The sequence below is a fragment of the Neomonachus schauinslandi genome, chromosome 2 (genome assembly GCF_002201575.2).
Source record: "Neomonachus schauinslandi chromosome 2, ASM220157v2, whole genome shotgun sequence".
In the NCBI taxonomy this organism is placed as follows: domain Eukaryota; kingdom Metazoa; phylum Chordata; class Mammalia; order Carnivora; family Phocidae; genus Neomonachus; species Neomonachus schauinslandi.
In genome coordinates, this window is record NC_058404.1 from 122,058,393 (window position 1) to 122,078,805 (window position 20,413).

Here is a 20,413-nt window from a genome sequence, read left to right on the forward strand (position 1 = left end):
GAAAAGATTAAATGCTCTTTTATCAATGGCCCATGCCCACGGATCAAGCTTTGATCTTGACTGCTAGATCTCTAAGAAAATGGTGTTAGCAACTTTTTTCCCCTAATAGATTGAACAATGTAAACCTGGAAGACAAAAAGAGATTTTTTTTTCATTCTTCTATTAATTTTTATTGTTTCCCTAAAACTAGAAAAGTGGACAAATCTGTCTTTCCTCACATGTATGACTGCTATCTTTGAGGCCTAAATACTGTTCTTTTAGTGCAGACCAATGAGATTCAAAGTAAAGACAGCTCTGGTATCCATATTAGCTAAATGTCAAAACTGTTAGAATTGAGTAGGTCCTCAATAATTAAAAAAATAAGTCAGAACTTTGCAGTTCAATCCATGTGGCTGTCACAGCAATTATCTTAAATTCATTATTTTGCAACAGGAACCAAGTAAGTTTTATTACATTTAGGCCATAAAGCTGATTTACTTCATTCAGTTCTGAAATGAGCTCTGAATATGTGAGAGCACAGGACTCTTATCTAAATTCACAGTGCCGACAGCTTCTGGAAAGCAACAGGGACACCAGCCAGTTACAAACTAAGTCTTAAACCCAAGGAAACCAAACATAGAGGAAGATGGGTGAGTTGTGGAGAAGGCGATGCAGTGACTCTTTCTGTCAAATTTTGAGGGCCAATTTTGCCTTGGAATCAGTAGGGATTCATATTTCTTCCTTAGGGAAAAAAAAATGCATCTATACATCCCCTTAATTTATACATTGTTTAAGAATAAGAGAAAGCAAAATTCCATTAACTGGCCCAAACAGCAAAAATAAAAAGAATCCCAGCAAACAGACTAATCATTTTATTTAATCTAAGTAGCTGGAGCTATATCTCTAAATATATCTTTGATATATATATCTAACAGAGTATAGCTAGGCAATGACACATTGGAAAACAGACAAAAGAAGATAACATATGAAGAATTGAAGGTTTTCAAGGTGTCATATTTCTTATGGAGGTTCAGTGTGTGTAAAGGAGCCACACTGCCAGATTCAGAGAACAAATCAATGCCTAGAAACAACACAAAATAAAGCGCCAACTCAGCAGCCATGTGGTTAATTTAATCAATACTGACAGTGAAAACCAGAAATGGAAATCTGGTAATTATCCAATTAATTGGATTAGCATTTCAGGCCCAAAAAAGAATCCATGCATCTTTTGCTTGTCAGTGTTAATCAACTTAACCAGGAAACTGTCATGTTTCCAACTTTACTTACGATTTGTAGACAAAACTAGAGCCATGCCCAAACACCTATGTAGGGAAGATGAGTGGGCATGGAAAAAAGAGGATGTGCAATAAATATTCATCTGAGTGTTTTAATGGGCTCTCTTTTATAAAATAAATATAGGAGCTTCAAACATGGGCTCTGGAAGGACAAAAAAACACACACTGCTGAGCATCCCTGAAATCACAGAAATTTCAGGGCCGTAAAACTTAATTTGAGCCTGGGGTAGAACATACTTTTTAAAAAAAACTGCCAATCAGCAGTTCAGCCTTTCCTTTCATAATTCCTCTCATAGTAAACTGAAGTGATCATTTAAATAATGATCTTTCTGACAGTGATGTGGCTGAAAATTCCACATGGCTTCTTAGTCTCCAGGGTCATATTTTTTTTTCCAACGAGTACTTTATCATATCACTGATAGATACCACAGTGCACTTTAACCTGAGGCTATCGTAAATCATTACAATCACAGCTCGTATAGAATTGGCATGTTGGAGTCACCGAAATAATGATGTGGCAGCTCCATCCCAGCCTTTGAACAGTGAGGGCACCGAGTCCTTTTGTGTGTGTAACAAAAGACTTTGTACTCAACTGCTACCCAAGGGGCTATAAAATGGTAGGTTGTCATTAAGATTATAAATGCAACTAATATTTTATGGGTTCAAGTGTCTTTCCACATTGGAAGGCCAGAGAGGAAAAAGACAGTATTTCATGTTGTTGTGCCATATGAAAATCAAGTGAGTTAATAGATATATTGAAGGGTGAAATAGGAATATTACAAGTCAACCAAAGAGGTGATACTTCCCCAAATCATTACAGCTGGAAGACAGTATAATGTAGAGGTTTCCAACCTAGCCTCTGAAATAAGTCAGAACTTTGCATTTTATTAGAGCTTCTATTTTAATACCACCTCCACCACTTGCCAGTTGTGTGACCCTAGGCAAATTTCTTTACTGCTCTTAACTTTGGTTTCCTCATCTATTACAAGATGCTTCCCAGAGCTGTCCTGAGGATAGAAGAGATAATTCATGTAATACCTTCGGCCTCTGGTGCACAATAAGTGCTCAGTCTGATTTAGCTATTATTAAGCAAACAATAACCAAAGCCATTTTCAAAGTTCAACTCATTTTAGCCCCAGGTATTCTTATATGCTCATTCCTTTAGTTTACATTCATTGAGTCCCCACTGTGAGCGAGGCACTGAATATACAGAGTTAAAGACACAATTGCTGCTCCTGAGCTTACTCTGAATACTGACTGCAGACAAGGAGAGAATTTCAACATACTGTGATAAACACCAAATAGAAACAAGCCTAGGAGAATATGGGGTTTGGGAGAATGCTGGGAAAGTCTTCTGGAACACCAAGTCAGTCGGTACAAGGCATGGTTCTGGGTACTTTGGGGAGGAAGGGAGTGGAAGGGCATGAAGGAGAGAGGGAGGGCCTGGAATATAAAGAGGAATGGGAATTTTCTCTACTGAAACCCATAATCTAGTAATGAACGCAAATGACCAAAAGGATAGTGATAAGGGTCCATGAGTGAGCTACAAGGTGCTAAGAGAGTTTTAAAGAGGGGTGGTTATTTCTAACTGGTTGGGAGGATGTAAACTTTATAAAAGAAAGGGCCTGTGAGCAAAGCCTGAGGGCATGCTAAATATTTTGACAAGGAGAAGAGAGGCATTCTTGAGATGGGGATTCATATTTGATTGTAGAAGTAACAACACAAGAATCCCTTTTTAGTACTTTCTATAAAAATGCACATCATTATTAGCAATACATCACATGTCTGAAATTTATAATTTAAAGTATTTGCTTTCACCTTTATTTTGAATCTAGAAAATTTTAATCTAGAGACATTTTGGAGATGTGTAGCATTTTAACTCTAATGATCTCTTACTGTTTTTCTACTTTGGTACCTAAAATTGAGCATCTTTACAGATACATTTTTATGTATGTCAATATAATATCTATGCTTTTTATAAGCCCACATATGTAATGTCTAGTAATTCACTGAGCACAATTGTGTCTCAATTCCAAACATATTTAGACCATTTTAATAGACTATAATAAAATCATAAGTAATGTACACTTATAGAATTCTCTGAGCAAACTTCCAAATGGATATTATAGTGTTCATTCATTACTTTGGTATATAAAATGCTTTTGAAACTCATAGTTTTTAAATAAGCTCTAAGTGCTTTTTTAAAAAATCAACTCTACCTTAGGAATGCCATGTCCTTTCAAAAGCTTCAGTTTTTGTACATTAGCCAGATACTGATATTCTCATGAGTTAATATCATTAATCTAAATTAGATCATTTTAATCTCATAATTTGTCTACTTTCCTGAATGATGTACACAATCACCTGTGATGACCTAGTGTGTTACAATATCTTTCTAATCCTTCCTAATTTAATAATATACCTTTTAAGAATGCTTCTCAATAAACAAATACTTGATTCTACTATAAAGATTTTCATAAAAATGAGAAACAAATGGCTAAAAAATATGTGAATTCAATGCCTTGATTTACTACTTAAGTATTTAGTTTGCAATCTCTACTTATTAGTTCTTGAAAAAGTTCCATGTACTACGAAAGTAATGATATCATGATTACCTCAAAATAATAACTACTGAAGGGAAGAAAAATTTGAAGTAGGAGAAAAAAGATGTAGGATCCCCAAAATCACTTTTACCTTTCCGTGGACTAGATGAAGGAGCACAGGTCTTTGTAAAGCTTCCAAGTTTTCTTTTCTTATGATTTTGGGTGGGTTTTTTCCTTTGAAAATGCTCTTCTCTCCTCTGTGCTCATTCACATTTTCAACATTTACATCTTTCATCTGGAATCATGGAAAGAAACCTGTTAGAAAAACTTGCTATATCTATTTCCATCACAGTCTCTTAGAAAATAAAATGGTAAAGCAATAAACAGGGTTGTCCATAAGGTATTCTGTTGTTTTTCAATTCATGATTCATAGGACTTCGCCATTAACTTTAAAAGAATGGAGAAGGTATCCAAAAATTGGGTTTTTGAATTAGGTAAAAATACTGATTCTTAAAGAAATCTGTGAATTCAGGTTTACAATAATTGTGACTGGAAGGTGGCTCTTTTTTGTCAGTCACTCTCCTTGTTCATGTTGACTGTTGCTGTCTGCCTGGTCTCTTCACTTTCTTTACAATTTTTTGAAAGGAATCCTAACCCATTGTACTTCACTTACACACACAAAATTAAAAATGAATAGTCTGGTTACTGAACAAGGAAGTACCTAATGGTTTCCGTAGAGTACTTTACTGTTCTACTGAGAAATGGCTCAGAGAGGTGGATGATGAAGTTTTGACCCAACTTGGAAGACACAAGAGACATCCAAAGAAGGAAAGATCACTTGGTACACGTATTACAGTGACACCTCATTATAAAGTTTATCAACAACTCTTATCAGTTATAAGGGAACAGATAGATCTTGGTCCGGTGTACCTGTTTCACACTAACATGTGGAAGAATAACTGACTTTACTAGAGAAATCTATTGCCTTTAGGCCCTTGAAAGCAAATATGGAATCACCATATACTAAAACTGAAAGTTCAAGGCCTCAAAGGCCAACTAATTTGACCTCCTTTCTCAACACATAAATCTAAATTATCATAACTGACCAAACACTGCCATTCAGGACAGCACCTGGTTCTTACCTCAGGAAGAACACAGAATAGGTTCACTCCTTCATGGGTAATTCTATTTGTTATATGGAAGAACTCAGAAAAATTGAGACCTCCCAATTTATCTCTTCTTTCAACTAGAGTCGTCTTAATTGTTTTTCAAATCACATGGATTCTAGACTTCTCACACCTAGAACATCTCAAATGAATTCTAGTTTAATGTGCCCATTAATCCAAAACATAGAACTGGATATCATGCTATAGTTACTTACCAGCATATGCCTTCTTTCACTTGTTTCAACAACTCGGAAAGACCAGATCACTTTTGATTAGCAAAAACTTCAAAACTGTAGATCTACATATTTTAGTGATAGATAACAAACTAAATGGATATATAACCAAGAGCACAAAAGCACTGAATGATACACTTCACAAAGACTTTGCTGACATCCAATCTTTGCATTTCTGGTAGAAGATACCTACTGTGATTTGGATCAGTTGGTCATCATCGCCATCAGGGTTCCTCCAGAGTAAGATGACGTCCACATTTGATGAAATTCGGTAGCCTACACTGTCTTGTTGTTTTCCTTTGCCCCGATCAAGAAAAACTTCAGTGGAATATGTGAGTTTGTACAGCCGGTCATTGTTTAATGAGAGACCAGTTGTGTGACCTGCATAAAGATTGTGACACAAATCAAGTCTCAGTTGTACGGTATCTGTCAGGCCAGGGACTGTGCTTTCTTCATCTCAAAGCATTCCTCATCTAGCACAGTGGTGCCTAGTGGGAGCTTAGTAATATTTGCTAAATGAAAGATGGTTCTATCCTCCATCTGCTGAAATTATAGACTTGAATAGCAATAAGAACTAACAAACAAATAAGCTTCCATTTCAGAAAACTTTTGTTTGTATCCCTAATCAATAATCAGAGTATCTAAATATTGCCCTGGTTGAACCATAGAACATATTTTAAGGAAATGTCATCATATTGCTTTTAATTATATGAATATGATTTCTCTTCTCCCCTCAGCTTTATTGAGGTATAGTGAATATGATTTCAAGTAAGGGTTAGCCAGGAATTGTTTTACAAAATTAATACAAACCATTTGTAATTAAGATATCATTTCAGTACAACAGATCAATGCCAAGGTAATTTTAGGGGTTAGAGGGCAATTCCTTAAATTGGATATTTAAAGACTATCCCCTGTAATTTACTCTATTAATTATAGTAAATATATTACAGTTTATTTAACAATAGTAAACTTTTAGCACAAAGGTACATTTCAAGGCTACACATATGTAAATTTAAATTAGCTGTTCCTGAATAAAATAATGTTTTACTACATAAAATCTTAGTACAGGCTTTAATATGGCAGGGCCAGTTTAATGTCAAATAGTATAGTGAGCCAAAATAATTAATATATGGAGCAGTTCACACACTCTCTAATTCAGCTTAACTTAACCCAAAGAAATGTGAAGGAGTAGGATCAAATCTTTCAAACCTAATGGGGTAGGTACCATTATTAGTCTCCTTTTAAAGATAAGGAAAGGGAAGGGCATAGAGATTATACATTTTACCCAAGGTTACCCAGACAGTTAGCGATAGAGCCAGGACTTGAACCCAAGCTGTCTGGCTCTAGAGACCATGCTCTTCCTTTACTATACACACCTAAACCTTTAGGTTGAACTCTTTTCCATTCCTAGGGAGAGAGCTAGGGATTCACTCATACATTCAGCAAGGATATACTCAGCACCTACTGGGTGGTAGGCACTTTTCTAGGCTCTGGGGTTACAGTAGTTAATAAGCAGACAAAATATCTGCCTTTGTGGAGTTTACACTTGAATGAGGAGGAGATGGGCAATAAAAAATATATAAGTACATTACAAAGTGTGAAATGCTAATGAAGAAAAATGAAACAAGAAAGGGAATGGGAGTGCTGAGGGAAAACCTTCCTGAGAAGGTAATATTCTGGGCAAAAGCTACTTAGGCTATCCACATGGGTATCTGTGGGAGGAGCATTCCTCTCCCCTCTATCCCCACACTTTTACCTTCCCCTCCAACCGCCCCCCTCCCCCAACACACACACACACATAGAAGTAATAGCAAGTTTAAAGGCCCTGGGGAGAGCTCAGTGTAGGTGTAATGGAGGAAGAGCAGGGAGGCCAAAGAGGCAGGAATTAAGTGAAAGACACTACAAAAGAGGAGGTCAGATAGGTACCTACGGGTGACAGGGAGATTTGCAAGGACATGACTTAGAATTTGAGTGAGATGGGAAGCCCCTGGAAAGTTTTGGATGGTGAAGTTATATGTTCTGACAAACCTTCAAAGAAAGGAGATAAGGAGACAAGAAATAGGAATCTAGGAAAGCCAGGAGAAGGAAGTGTGGGAGGCAGGTATCTAAGAGTACACATACAAAAACAGACTGTGTCCAAGCACCAAATCAGGCAGAACCTCAGGTATAAGATACAGAAGACAGAAAAAGTCAGAAAAAACCTTGAAGGAGATAAAGTCTGTGACTATCTCTTGCTTCCCCTACCTCCACCTCTTCTACATTTTAACTGGGGACACGGCTACAAATTCAAACATTGGTTTTCTGGCCAGGACAGACATTGTGGCCAGAGAAGCCTTCTTTTTATGATGCCTATCAAATTCCACAGAGGGCATAAAGGAAATACATGTCTTATCTAATCCTCACAGCAATTCTGAAAGGTAAGCATTATATGACAAGCTGAGAAAAGCTGACTCTGCTTTCAACCCAACATAGCAGATAGAATGCAGAATTTGATGTTTAAATTACTGAGATCCAAGTTTTGTGGACTACACAAAGATGTCTTCTGGTTAAAATAACTACAAAAAGTTTGTAGGAAGGTAGCCTCTCTTAAATTGCAAAGATTTCCAAAGTATCATGTTGATCATTTTTTCCTTACTTTTACTTTACCAGTCAAAAGAATGTGAAAACAGACAATATATTATAGATCAGTTCTTGACTGTGATTTGGAAGTGATAAAGCATCGGAAAAAATAGGCCTCATTCTAGATCTTTTTCCTACCTTTTTTTTTTTTTTTAGACATAGAGAGGGAGTGGGGAAAGACAGAGGAAGAGAGAGAGAGAGCATCTTAAGCAGGCTCCACACCCAGTGCAGAGCCCAGCATGGAGCTTGATCTCACGACCCTGAGATCGTAACCTAAGCCAAAACCAAGAGGCAACAGATGCTTAACCAACTGAACCACCCACGTGCCCCTTTCCTACCTCTTTTAACAGGAGATAAAACCTAAAAGGATTCAAATAAGTGGACTGCTGTAATATTGTCCCTGTTATCCTTTCCTCTTTGATAAGTATTTCTCTGTTTATGTTATTCAGAGATCTGGCAACACTGCGCAATGGGAGCATATTCTATTTATACTGTTGACTTATTTCTTTCTTAGGATATTGCTCTATAGAGTATGCAAAATGGCATTTTTTTGAAACTGAGGTTAGATAAAACCTCTTCAAATGCATTTAAAAATTTTAAGTGACTTAAAAGCAACAAAACTCTCAGTTTTGAACCTGTTAAGAAATATCTTAAAATATGCATTTATCAAAATTAGGTAAATTCAAGATGAGATTTAAAGACACATGCAATAGTGATAAGGATAGGTAATGAGATTTAGGATTCCAACAAAAAACTATAAGGCAAAAAGTAAAAGAGTAGGATGAAGGATAAGGGAAAAAGATTGGAAGATGATTAATGTGAATGGACTGAAATGTACAGGTCAGGCTAGGGACTGAGAGAAAGACTGGAAGCGAAGGGACAGTTCAGGTTTAGAGGTAAGAAGATTAAATAGAACACTCATGCCTGGGTTAGGAAAAGTAAAAGTACTATAAAGAAAACCTGAGGAAAGCACTGAGAATAGATCCACCATGATAAAATACAATTGAAAAAAAGTAGGGAAAATTAGAGTCTTTAGGACATTCACACTCAGTCTGTCTCTTCTAAGTAGACCCTAGTCCATACTAATCCTACCCTTACTTCTCTTCAGTCCAACCTGCACTCGGAATCCACCCAGATCTGGGGATTTGCTAAACAGTTGCATTTATAATTAGGTTTGAGATGGGTTTTGAGGTGATACATGAGATCCCAAAATTTATAATGGCCTGATTTTAAAATAGACTTTTACAAGTAGTTTGTTTCTTAGATGTCAATCATTACAGAGGGCAAGGAATCTATAATGAAATCATGGTACCACAATACAAAAAGTTATCACATCCAGGTAGAGAGAGCTGTCAAGTCCTCTACTTTTTATTTATGACATTTGGCATAAGTAGCTTGTAGCATGAAGCTAATGATGCTTAAGCTTTGGGGCCCTCACACCCCTAAGCTCTTTCCAAGGTCTTGGAAGGGTACCCTAGCAATGTGTACACATGCCATATCTTTTTTTTACAGTAACATTTGCAAAAGTAAGATATTTTTGCAATCTTTTCTCAAAAATGGCCCCTAAATTGCATAAGCTTCAGGTTCTAAAACTCTGGAGTTGCCACTGAGCTTATACACAACAAACTGTAGCTATCTGTCATGTTCTAAGCTGTATTTCCTGTATGTCATTGTTGTGTATGTGTGTGTGTGTGTGTGTGTTTTAGAATCTTCAGAAGTGCATGTATTGGAAAACATCAAGTTATCCAATTTTCTCCTTTACAGAGTGGGAAAAAATAGAAGTGTACAATAACTACTACAGTTCAATAATTTTTCTCAAAATTATATAAGGGTATTAGATTTGATATTATGATGTATAAATCCCTCATATTTTAAACACTCGACAATTTATTTGGCAGATAATACCAAGTAAGGACTCTATTTTTAAATAATAAACACTTTAGAAACTGGTGAAAAATACTATCTTTAGTTCAAGAACCTAAAGTGTGATTTGCTTATGTGAAATAATTTAAATTTAGCCTTGCATTTATTGCTTCAAGAACAAAGATTGTCTCTCAAGAGAAATCTTGAGACAAATTTTATGATCAAAAGCTAGTTATCCCAAAAGTGTTTCAGAAGTTTATAAGTGAATTGTTTTATATCACTTAGAGTACATAGTTATTAAAACTGGACCCTATCATGCTAAGTTATATGTTAGATCAATTGGTTTTTACAGTGTGTCCTCTTAAGAGACTCTAAAAGTGATTATTTTACATCAGGTGCAATATTTAGAAATCCAAAGAGTTTGTTTATATTCTCGTTGATTTAAAACAAGATTCCATATTAATACATTTCATTCAGCTTTTAGAAACCATCCCTTATAAAATATGTTTGTTCTGAAAGGTATCAATTCATACGTGTTTTTTAAAATCCACGTGTCTTAAAGTAGAAACTATAACTAGCAACACTATTAATCCAAAGATAATAAGTCTTACTTCTTAAATCTATACCATGTAGTTTTATTTTCTTTAATTCACCAATTATGATAATTCTCACTTTTGAATGGTAATGCAATTAAATGCATGCTTTACCATTTCATTCATAATTCTTTGGCAAATCAAATGCCTTTTTCATTGGGTCTAATTCTTCTTGATGTCACATTGCTAAGCAACTAGAAGGAAATTTAAAGACTGTTTTTTTTTTAAATCCTCTTTTACAATTTAAATGAAGGAGCTGCATTCAGTGAGTGACCAACCACAGCAGGTAACAATAGCAGGCATTTCTTTTCTCCCTTTTAAAAATAGACCACGAATGAGAAATTGAAGCAAGGAGCACATTAGTCTAAGGGGCTGAAACTAAAAGGAACCTCTGTTTTCTTAATATATGTAGGAATTTGAATTGGTTTCCATTCCAACCCAGGCATGCCTTCACGAATATTCCAAAGTTATGTAGTTTTGAAGATGGTTTAGTTAGGAACTCTTTCACTATTCACACACACACACAATTTTTCGCTCAATAATTAACATTGAAGTTTAACAAAAACACAAACTTACCTTTAACAGAAGCTGAATATGAGGAAATGAAGCAGAGAAAAAGCACGGCGAGGAGAATCATATTGCCTAGCCACCGTCTAATGCATCCAGTTCCCAGCCAGGAGTCACTGAAAAGTGGACTCTTCTGATGGCAGTGAGGCAGTGACCCTCCTCAGAACCTGCAACAAGCATGTTTATCTTTGGGGAAAGGTCAGATTCCAAACTCCAAAATGAGGACCAAAGTTCACCAAAGAACTCACTATTAATGATTAAACTTAGGTGGGCTGTAGTTTTCAGTCTCTCACTCTATTTAATTATTATTATTTTTTTTACTTAAGAAGGAAAATCAAGAAAATTTTCACTTTTGAGAGCTAAACCGGTCTGCCTTCTTATAAATTCAGAAGTGTTGAAGGACATTTGAGAAAAACTGGTGATGATACTTTTCTGCTCAATACACAGTCATCATCATTCTATATTAAGTGCTTATCTGTACATTTTGCCACTTTATGTGGGAGGGTGGTGAGGATTTTCAAACTAAGCTAAACGTATTTGAATTTTATTAGGTCTTTTATGGTCATCTTGGAATTTTTTTATACTATGTGTATGCTATTATTTAAAAATCACTCTGAATTTTAGGATTTATTTTTAAATTTTTAAGTTGTATCACCACCAACCACTTCAAAATAATGTTATAGTAGCTAGAGCTTTCCATTTTGAAAACTAGATGGTTCTCTTTATGTGTGAAATTAATGGGGTTGTAGCATATCAGCACTGTCTATCATTAACGTCCTAGCAGGCCAATTGAGGAGATTATAGTAGACCTCTAGCTATTTCTATGACAGGAAACACTTGTCTGAGTCCTTGGACTGTCTAGATGGTGTCCCCTATGCTTTCTGAATCCCATTTCTAGGAAGAGAATCAGAGGGGGAGTTCTAGCCCTTAGCACTTTTGCTACAGAAGATTAATTAGGAAATTTCTCTAGAATTAAAGTGAATATCCTAGTATGGCTAAGACTATGCTAACTGAACCAACTCTTGTCCTTGAAAACTCCTGCTAGAGAAACCTGCTATGAGCAAAACCTACTAAAATGAGCTGGTTGGCGTGGGTGGGGGGTGCCTGTGGGGATGTTTTGTCAGGGAATAAAGTACTGGTGAAGGGCTATTTGAATGAACTTGAAAATACTTACAGCCACGTTTAAGTACAAAATGGGTTCTTAAATCCTCCCTCCTCTTTCTCAAAACCCTTTTCTAGAATCCTAACCCTAAACTTATATCCTTTAGATAACCCAGATAAAAAACAGCCAACTTAATAGGGTCATAAAATGAAATATAAAATTTTTAAACCTCCCAAGTTAAGCATTATTACCTCTTGAAATACATTTTTGTATAAAGAACTGAAGGATGAAAATTGTTTGTCTTTATCATCTATTGAGATTAAAACTTTATTTACTATCCTAAGTTTCATATACAAATCATGGCTAAAGTACCTATACAAAAATAAAATGTTTGGCTGTGACTACCACCTTAAAAGTATAAATAATAAGTTTTCCTGGGGTAAACAGAAAAGGCCATTCTTTTTTTTTTTTTAAAGATTTTATTTATTTATTTGACAGAGAGAGAGAGATAGCGAGAGCAGGAACACAAGCAGGGGGAGTGGGAGAGGGAGAAGAAGGCTTCCCGCCGAGCAGGGAGCCCGATGTCGGACTCGATCCCAGGACCCTGGGATCATGACCTGAGCCGAAGGCAGACGCTTAACGACTGAGCCACCCAGGCGCCCCAGAAAAGGCCATTCTTAAAAAAAATGTTTGTTGAAGAAATATAAGTTTTTATGAATAACAGGAAATATAAATACAAGGTAATATGAAAGTGCTTTGCTGCTTTACATTTGAATGAATTTCTATGTGCTCCACAATATCTGCGTTACATACATAGTTATATAAAGCCATTATAGACACATAAACTTTACATTCTTATATATTTAAATTAAAGACTGGTTTGATTCATATGTGATTCTATGAAAACTGTCTTTTGTATTTCCATTTGAGGCTCACAGTTACATAGAACTTGTGGTTAGACTATGCTATGCATGCATGATACGTGTCTCTTTGGGTAAAGTACCATTTGTTGTCAAGTGTTTACCAGAGTCCAACCAATAAAAGATGTATCAGTATTGCCTAATAAAATACATGCTGTTTCATTCGAGCATTTGCTTTGGACTAGAAAGCTTCTATGAATCACAGTATTAAACAGTCATTTCAGCATAGGATGTTCAAAGAAGGCTGTTTCTGTTAGTAATAAATAACATCATCCTTTTATATTTTGCTTATAACTTTTACTTTGCACAAAGACATTTGAAAGACTTAAGACTGTTTCACAAGAAACAAAATAAGAATGCCAAACTCTTCCATATTCAGTGAATTTTGTTTGCCAAAGAAGAGGCATTCTCCTCTCTTGCTCAGTTGATCAAGTAGAGCAAATGTAGTATATGTGGAAGATATCTCCCCAAACTCATCACCTATTTTACATGGCATGTGAAGCAGGACAGGGCCCTGCACAGTATAAAAATAACAAGAGCTGCCATCTATGAAACAATTACTATGTATAATACACTATGCTAAGCACTTTAGATTTTTTGTACTATATCCTGACAATCAATTTACATATTAGAAAAATGAGGCTTGGATTAATTTAGTGAAAATAACTTAAGAAATATAGAAAAATAAACCTTAAAACCTAATCATTATTCTCCTTTACTCAAAAAATATTACAGATAGGAAGTGGAAAAATTGATTTCTTAATGATGACAGAGAAATATTAATTGGGACTGTCACTAACTTTAGTAAGTCCATCACAATTTTGTACAGTGGCTAACAGAGCACTTGACTGCTGTGTTTAGATGTTCCAGGCTGAACATACAGGGGGAAAAATTGATCTGTGCTAACCAGGTCAAAATAAAATAATAGATTTTAAAACAATTCTATTGCAAAGAAATTCTATTGGTAGTACATGACACTGTGGCATATCTGCTATACAACTATTTTGCGGTGACAAATAAGAGACTATGACATAAAGATGAATGACTAATTCCCAAGTGCAGTTGTGTTTCTGTTGAGTATCAGAGGTTATTAGGAGTTAACTCATTTTCATAGATTGGAAGATAATGAACTTCACCCACTAGAGGTTGGAAGGAAATGTATTACCCTACCAGATATAGTAAGTCAGGCTATAAGATAGCTATAGAGAAAAAAAAGTCTTTATAACATTAGAACACCTTACTCTGTTCTTAGGGGAAAAAAACATGACATTAATAGGAAAAAAAAATTTAGAAGGACACTTCAAGTTACCCCTAAGTGGTCATAATAAAGTCTAATAGCATTTTCAATTCAGTGAGGGAGTTAGAATTTTCAAGAGGTCTTGCAAAAAATAATTCTGTTAGGTTGAGAATATTCTTATGATGTGAGGATCTCTTTATACCAAGGCAAAATTATAGGAGAATACATAAACTATTTTAAAAGGTATACCTTAAGAATTCTCTTTGAAAAAATAAAAACCTAAGTGCCTAAGACTAAATGTCTTTCCTTAACAAGAATAAACTTGAGACTTAGGTTTGAAACATTTGAAATCTAAGGCTCTCCGAAAAGGATAGTAATTTTCCCAAAATGAAGTTACTAAATAAACTTTACCCTCACCCCCACCTCCACACATACACATACTTGACAACAACAACAAATCCTTATGATTCAATCATAACCTGACAGTTCCCTAAGAGTAGTCTAACTTTACATTATCTTTGGCTACAAAAAAAAAAACAAAACTGAATTTCTAGCATTTAAGGAGAGAAATGATGACTCTCTTTCAGTAGACTACTGTAAAGAAAACAAAATTTAAATTTGGATCAGATTGATTTTAATTACTAAGGCAGTCCAGAGATTTCCTATATAGCCTGCACCCAGTTATTCCTATTATTATCTTACATTATTTGTAAGATTTATTTTGGGTTTTTTAATTTAACAAACCAATATTGATACATTATTATTAACTAAGATACTTGCATACCTTATTTTACCGCACTTCACTTTATTGTGCTTTGAAGATCAAATTGATGCCATTTTTCCAACAGCATTTGCTCACTCTATGACTCTGTGTCACATTTTGGTAATTCTTGCACTATTTCAAACTTCTCCCTTATTAATATATTTTTTATAGTGATCTGTGATTAGTGATCTTTGATGTTACTATTGTAACTGTTTTAGGGCACCACAAATCACATCTATATAAGATGGAGAGTTTAATAAATAAATGCGTGTGTTCTGAGTGCTCCACTGACCAGCTATTCCCCCATCTCTCTCCATCTCCTTGGGTCTCCTTATTCCCTGAGACACAATATTGAAATTAGGCCAGTTGATAACCCTACAATGGCCTCTAAGTGTTCAAGTGAAAGGAAGAATCACAAGTCCCTCACTTTAAATAAAAACTAGAAATGATTAAGTTTAGTAAGGAAAGCATGTTGAAAGCCAAGATAGGCCAAAAGCTAGGCCTCTGGTGCCAAACAATTAGCCAACTTGTGAATGCAAAGTTCTTGAAGGAAATTAATAGTGCTAGTCCCCTGAATACAAGAGTGGTAAGAAGGTGAATCAGACTTCTTGCAGGTATGAAGAAAGGTTGAGAGGTCTGGAGAGAAGATCAAACCAGTCACAACATTCCCTCAAGCTAAAGCTTACTCTAGGGCAAGGTCCTAACTCTCCTCAATTCTCTGAAGGGTGAGAGAGGTGAGGCAGCTATAAAGTTGAAGCTAGCATAAAAGTTTGAAGAAATGTTTGAAGCTAGTAGAGGTTGGTTCATGAAGTTTAAAGAAAAGAGTCATCTCCATAACAAAAAAGTGCAAGGTGAAGCAGCAAGTGCTGATGTAGAAGCTGCAGCAAGTTATCCCGAAGATCTAGCTAAGTAATTCATGAAGGTGGCTACACTAAATAATAGATTTTCAATGTGGAAGAAACAGAAGAAGATGCCATATAGGAATTTTATAGCTAAAGAGAAGTCAATGCCTGGCTTCAAATCTTCAAAGGACAGGCCGACTGTCTTGTTAGGTTCTAATACAGCTTGTGACTTTAGGTTGAAGCCAATGCTCATTTGCCATTCAGGAAATCTTAGGGCCCCTAAGAATCATGCTAAATCTACTCTGCCTGTGCTCTATCAGTGAAACAACAAAGCCTGGATGATAGCACATCTGTTTATCTGTTTATAACATGGTCTACTAAATATTTTAAGTCCACTGTTGAGACCTACTGCTCGGAAGAGACTTCCTTTCAAAATATTATTGCTCATTGACAATGCACCTGGTCACCCAAGAGCTCTGATGGGGACATACAATGAGATACATGTTTTTTTCATGCCCATTAACACAATATCCATTCTGCAGCATATGGATCAAGGACTAATTTCAACTTCCAAGTCTTATTATTTACGAAATACATTTCATCAGGCTACTGTGCAAAATCTTTTTAGTTCAATATAATCCCATTTGGTTTGTTTGTTTTTTTTTAGTTTCTGTTGCCCTTGGACTAGGACACTGGTCCCAAAAAAGTAGTTAAGATTGATGTCCAAAAGCTTATTGCCTATGTTTTCTTTCAGGAGTTTTATGGTTTCAGGACTTATATCCAAACCTTTAGTCTATTTTGAATTTATTTTGTATATAGTGTAAGATAGTGGTCCAGTTTTCCCAACACCATTTATGGAAGAGACTGTTTTTTCACCATTGAATATTTTTGCCTCCTTTGTTATAAATTAATTTACTATATATGCAATCTCAAGATTGCTTTGGCTATTCAGGATCTTTTGGGGTTCCATACAAATATAAGAATTACTTGTTCTAGTTCTGTGCAAAATGCCCTTGGTATTTCAGTGGGGATTGCAATGAATCTGTAAATTGCTTTTGGTAGTATGGGCATTTTAATGATATTAAGTCTTCCAATCCAGGAGCATGGTATATGTACTTATCTGCGTCATCTTCAATTTCTTCCATCAATGTCTTACAGTGTTTCAAATACAGGTCTTTCACCTCATTGGTTAAATTTATTCCTAGATATCTTATTTTTGATGCAATAATAAATGGGATTGTCTTAATTTCTCAGATAGTTATTAGTTACAAAATGCAACAGGTTTCTGTATATTATCCTGCAACTTTACTGAAGTCATTTAATAGTTCTAATGGTTTTTTTGGTAAATAAAGCCTTTAGGGTTTTCTATATATAGTATCATATCTGCAAGTTGTGACATTTTTCTTCTTCCTTACCAATCCAGATGCCTTTTATTTCTTTTTCTTGTCTGATTACTGTGGTTAGGACTTCCAGTACTATGTTGAATAAAAGTGGTGACAGTGGACATCCTTATCTTGTTCCTGATCTTAGAGGGAAGTTTTCAGTTTTTCACATTAAGTATGATGTTAGTTGTTACTTTGTCATATGTGGCCTTTTTTATATTGAGGCATTTCCTTCTATACCCACTTTGTTAAGAATTTTTTTTATCATAAACTGATGTTGCATTTTGTCAATCTCTGCATCTATTGAGATGATCATATAATTCACCTTTTGTTTTGTTAATGTGGTGTATCACGTTCATTTATTTGTAGATGTTGAATTATCCTTGCATCCCTAGAATAAATCCCACTTGATCATGACTTATGATTCTTTTAATGTATTGTTGAATTCAGTTTACTAATAATTTGTTGAGAATTTTTGCATCTGTGTTCATCAGGAATATTGATGGTGTCTTTGGTTTTGGTATCAAGATAATGCTGGCCTCGTAAAATGAGTTTGGAAGTGTTCCTCCCTCTTCAATTTTTTATGGAGTAACTTGAGAAGGATAGGTGCTAACTCTTCTTTAAATGTTTGGTGGAATTCACCTGTGAAGTTTTCTGGTCCTAGACTTTTATTTTTTGGAGACTTTAAATTACTGCTTCAATTTCATTACTTATAACTGGTCTATTCAGATTTTCTATTTCTTCATGATTCAGTCTTACAAGATTGTGTGTTTCTATGAATTTATCAATTTCTTCTAGGTTTTCCAATTTGTTGGTATATATTATTCTAGTAGTCTCTAAGAAAGCTATTTCCTTTTCTTATCTTATTGCACTAAGACTCCCAGTAAGATGGTCGAATATATAGGTGTACTTTTTATATTTTGTATTCTTTTCTGAGTTCTGTCACTCCTCTTCAAATCTTCTTTTCTCCACTTTATTTCTGAGGTTTTTAGTTCTTTGTTGTTGTTTTATGTTGTTCTATCTTCTATCATTAAAAAAAATTTTTCTCTTGGTTTGAAATACTGGGTTATAGTTTTCATATGCTTTTTTCTCTATTTCATATTTTACTATAACAACTTAAAAAGGATTCAACTGTAATCCTTCTTGTGGTATATTTTTAAGCTAAATAAGTTATTCTTTACCTTTAAGAGGGAGGGGTGGGTATAATAACTTTCTAGCCTCATGATTCTAAAGCTTCCTTTTCTCATGTTTTCATACAATGACACCTATGTATCATTGTCATTTCTGAGCTCTGTCTCCTCTCTCCCACTTTTATTTGGACCTGCATTTTTCTTTGCTTCTATTGTCCCTGTCCTGTTCAATTTGGATTCTACTCCCAGAAGTTTCTCCTTAGTGTTGGGCTTTGTCCAGTAAGGGAGCTCAGGTTTATTAAGTTTTATGAGTTCATAAGCTCCATATCTCTCCAGCACTTTCAGACCTTCCTGCTCCTCCCTTTGTACTCACCCTGATATTACAGCCAGCCAGTTTTGCTCCTGATCTCATATTCATCTCCCTTGCTTTTCAGTGAATACCTACTGGCAGTTTGGGGGTCCTCCCATTCTCATGGCCTTCAGATGCTCTGTTGTCTTCCCACTGTTTCCTCCTACCCAGATACTGGTACTAAGTTGACAGTTTGTTCCCACCTGCTCATATTATGAGGATTCTTTTTCACTTAGTTATGTTATACCCATGGTCTATATTTGTTATTATTATTGTTTTGCTATCCAAGATGTTCTACCTGTTTTTATGAGGAGATTCAGACTATAATGCCTCCATAATTATCTTCATAGAGCTTCAATATTCATGTATTAATTGGGGAGGGGGGTAAGTTATATTTTTTCAAGTTTTAAGCTTTTCCTATATTTTTTAAATCAATCAAGATACAAGTTGAAATGATTACAATATGTTGATTCTGCCTTTTAGATAACTTTCAACTAATTTAAAAACTAATTTGTTTTGCTTTCTTGGCCTGAAATTAATGTACTCACAATCATTAGTCTATTCCCACACCTTACCACTCCCAGCTTGCTGAAGGACACTCTTAGACTTAATGAAATAACAGAACTAGGCTTAAAATAATGCAATTTGTGATGACTGCCCAATGTTCCCAGGCCAAACATTTGGAGGAGCTCATAACTGTATTTATTACCATTTTGTTGTTGTTGTTACAAAATTCTGGTTCTATCTGAGCCCCTTTCCCACCCTACAAATAGTCCAACTTAACCAACTGGCTGCCAATTATCTGATTGTGGTCCACATGTTTTGTTTAGCCTGCTCACTATTTAAAAAAATGAACAAAATAGTTGCCAACGCTTAAAAACCAGATTTCACATAAAAATCCAGTTTCCTGGCTGCTCTTTAAAAATTGAGATCTCGTGTAATGAAGCCCATATTCCTTCTTGGAACCTGTGCCCTGACTAAACAGAGAATAGTCTCTCAGGTTTGTGATACTTTTCTCCGAGATAGTTTCTCTCATTTGTTACCTTCTATCCTCATAGACATTATAGGTTTGCAACCCATAAACTAGTATCTCTTTGATTTCAGTCTTATTTTGGCTTAAACCACTAAATATGTACTGATGATTTCTAAATCTGTTTCTACTCAGTTATCCTACATACTCCCCAGAACCCACATATTCAATATCAAACTATTTTTTCAAAACCTAATTTTCTCCCACTATTCCCTAAATGACCCAGTTAACATAATTGCATTCCTATAGTTGTCCAAATTAAAAAACCCTTAAGGTTATTCTTTCCTCCTTTTTCTTCATCCTACCCACAGCTTTTCAATCATGTGCCAAATTATGACATGTCTTTGCTTTTATAGCTCCCAATATTTTGAATACCTTTCTCTCTTGATATCTGGAAAAACACTTACTTTCCAAGATGGAGCAAAATTATTCAATTTCTAAAACTATATCCCCTGTCTCCAAGAGCATTTAGTTGCTCCTTTTCATGCATAGGCATCTCAAGCACATTGTATGTTGTATAGGTCTTAGGACTAGCTTTCCCACTAGTCTATGGATTCCTTACAAGGCCAGATTATGATTTAGTTATCTCTGTATGAACAGTACTAAGACAAAAACATGAACTCAATAAATGTGTCACAAAAACAAATACATGAATTTTATAAATCAATGAAGATTATTTCATATCATGAATTTACTTCCTTTACTTTCTATATTATGCTTCAATTTCTGATTAAATCCCCCCCCTCACCATTTTTGCTGGCACTTTTTCGGTGCTTGCTTTGTATTCATAGTAGAATCAC

The 20,413-nt window shown here is 35.2% G+C and overlaps 1 protein-coding gene across 1 annotated transcript in view; it reads right to left on the reverse strand.

Annotated features, from left to right (window-relative positions):
* Positions 1 to 20,413, reverse strand: part of LOC110572140 (microsomal triglyceride transfer protein) — a 56,342-nt gene that overhangs the window by 34,966 nt on the left and 963 nt on the right. Inside the window, exons 3-5 of the mRNA XM_044912666.1 lie at positions 10,868 to 11,025; positions 5,410 to 5,597; positions 3,969 to 4,112 (exon numbers count right to left, since the gene is read on the reverse strand). Of these exons, the coding sequence (XP_044768601.1) occupies positions 3,969 to 4,112; positions 5,410 to 5,597; positions 10,868 to 10,928 (393 nt within the window). The 5' untranslated portion in view covers positions 10,929 to 11,025. The remainder of the gene's footprint in view (positions 1 to 3,968; positions 4,113 to 5,409; positions 5,598 to 10,867; positions 11,026 to 20,413) is intronic.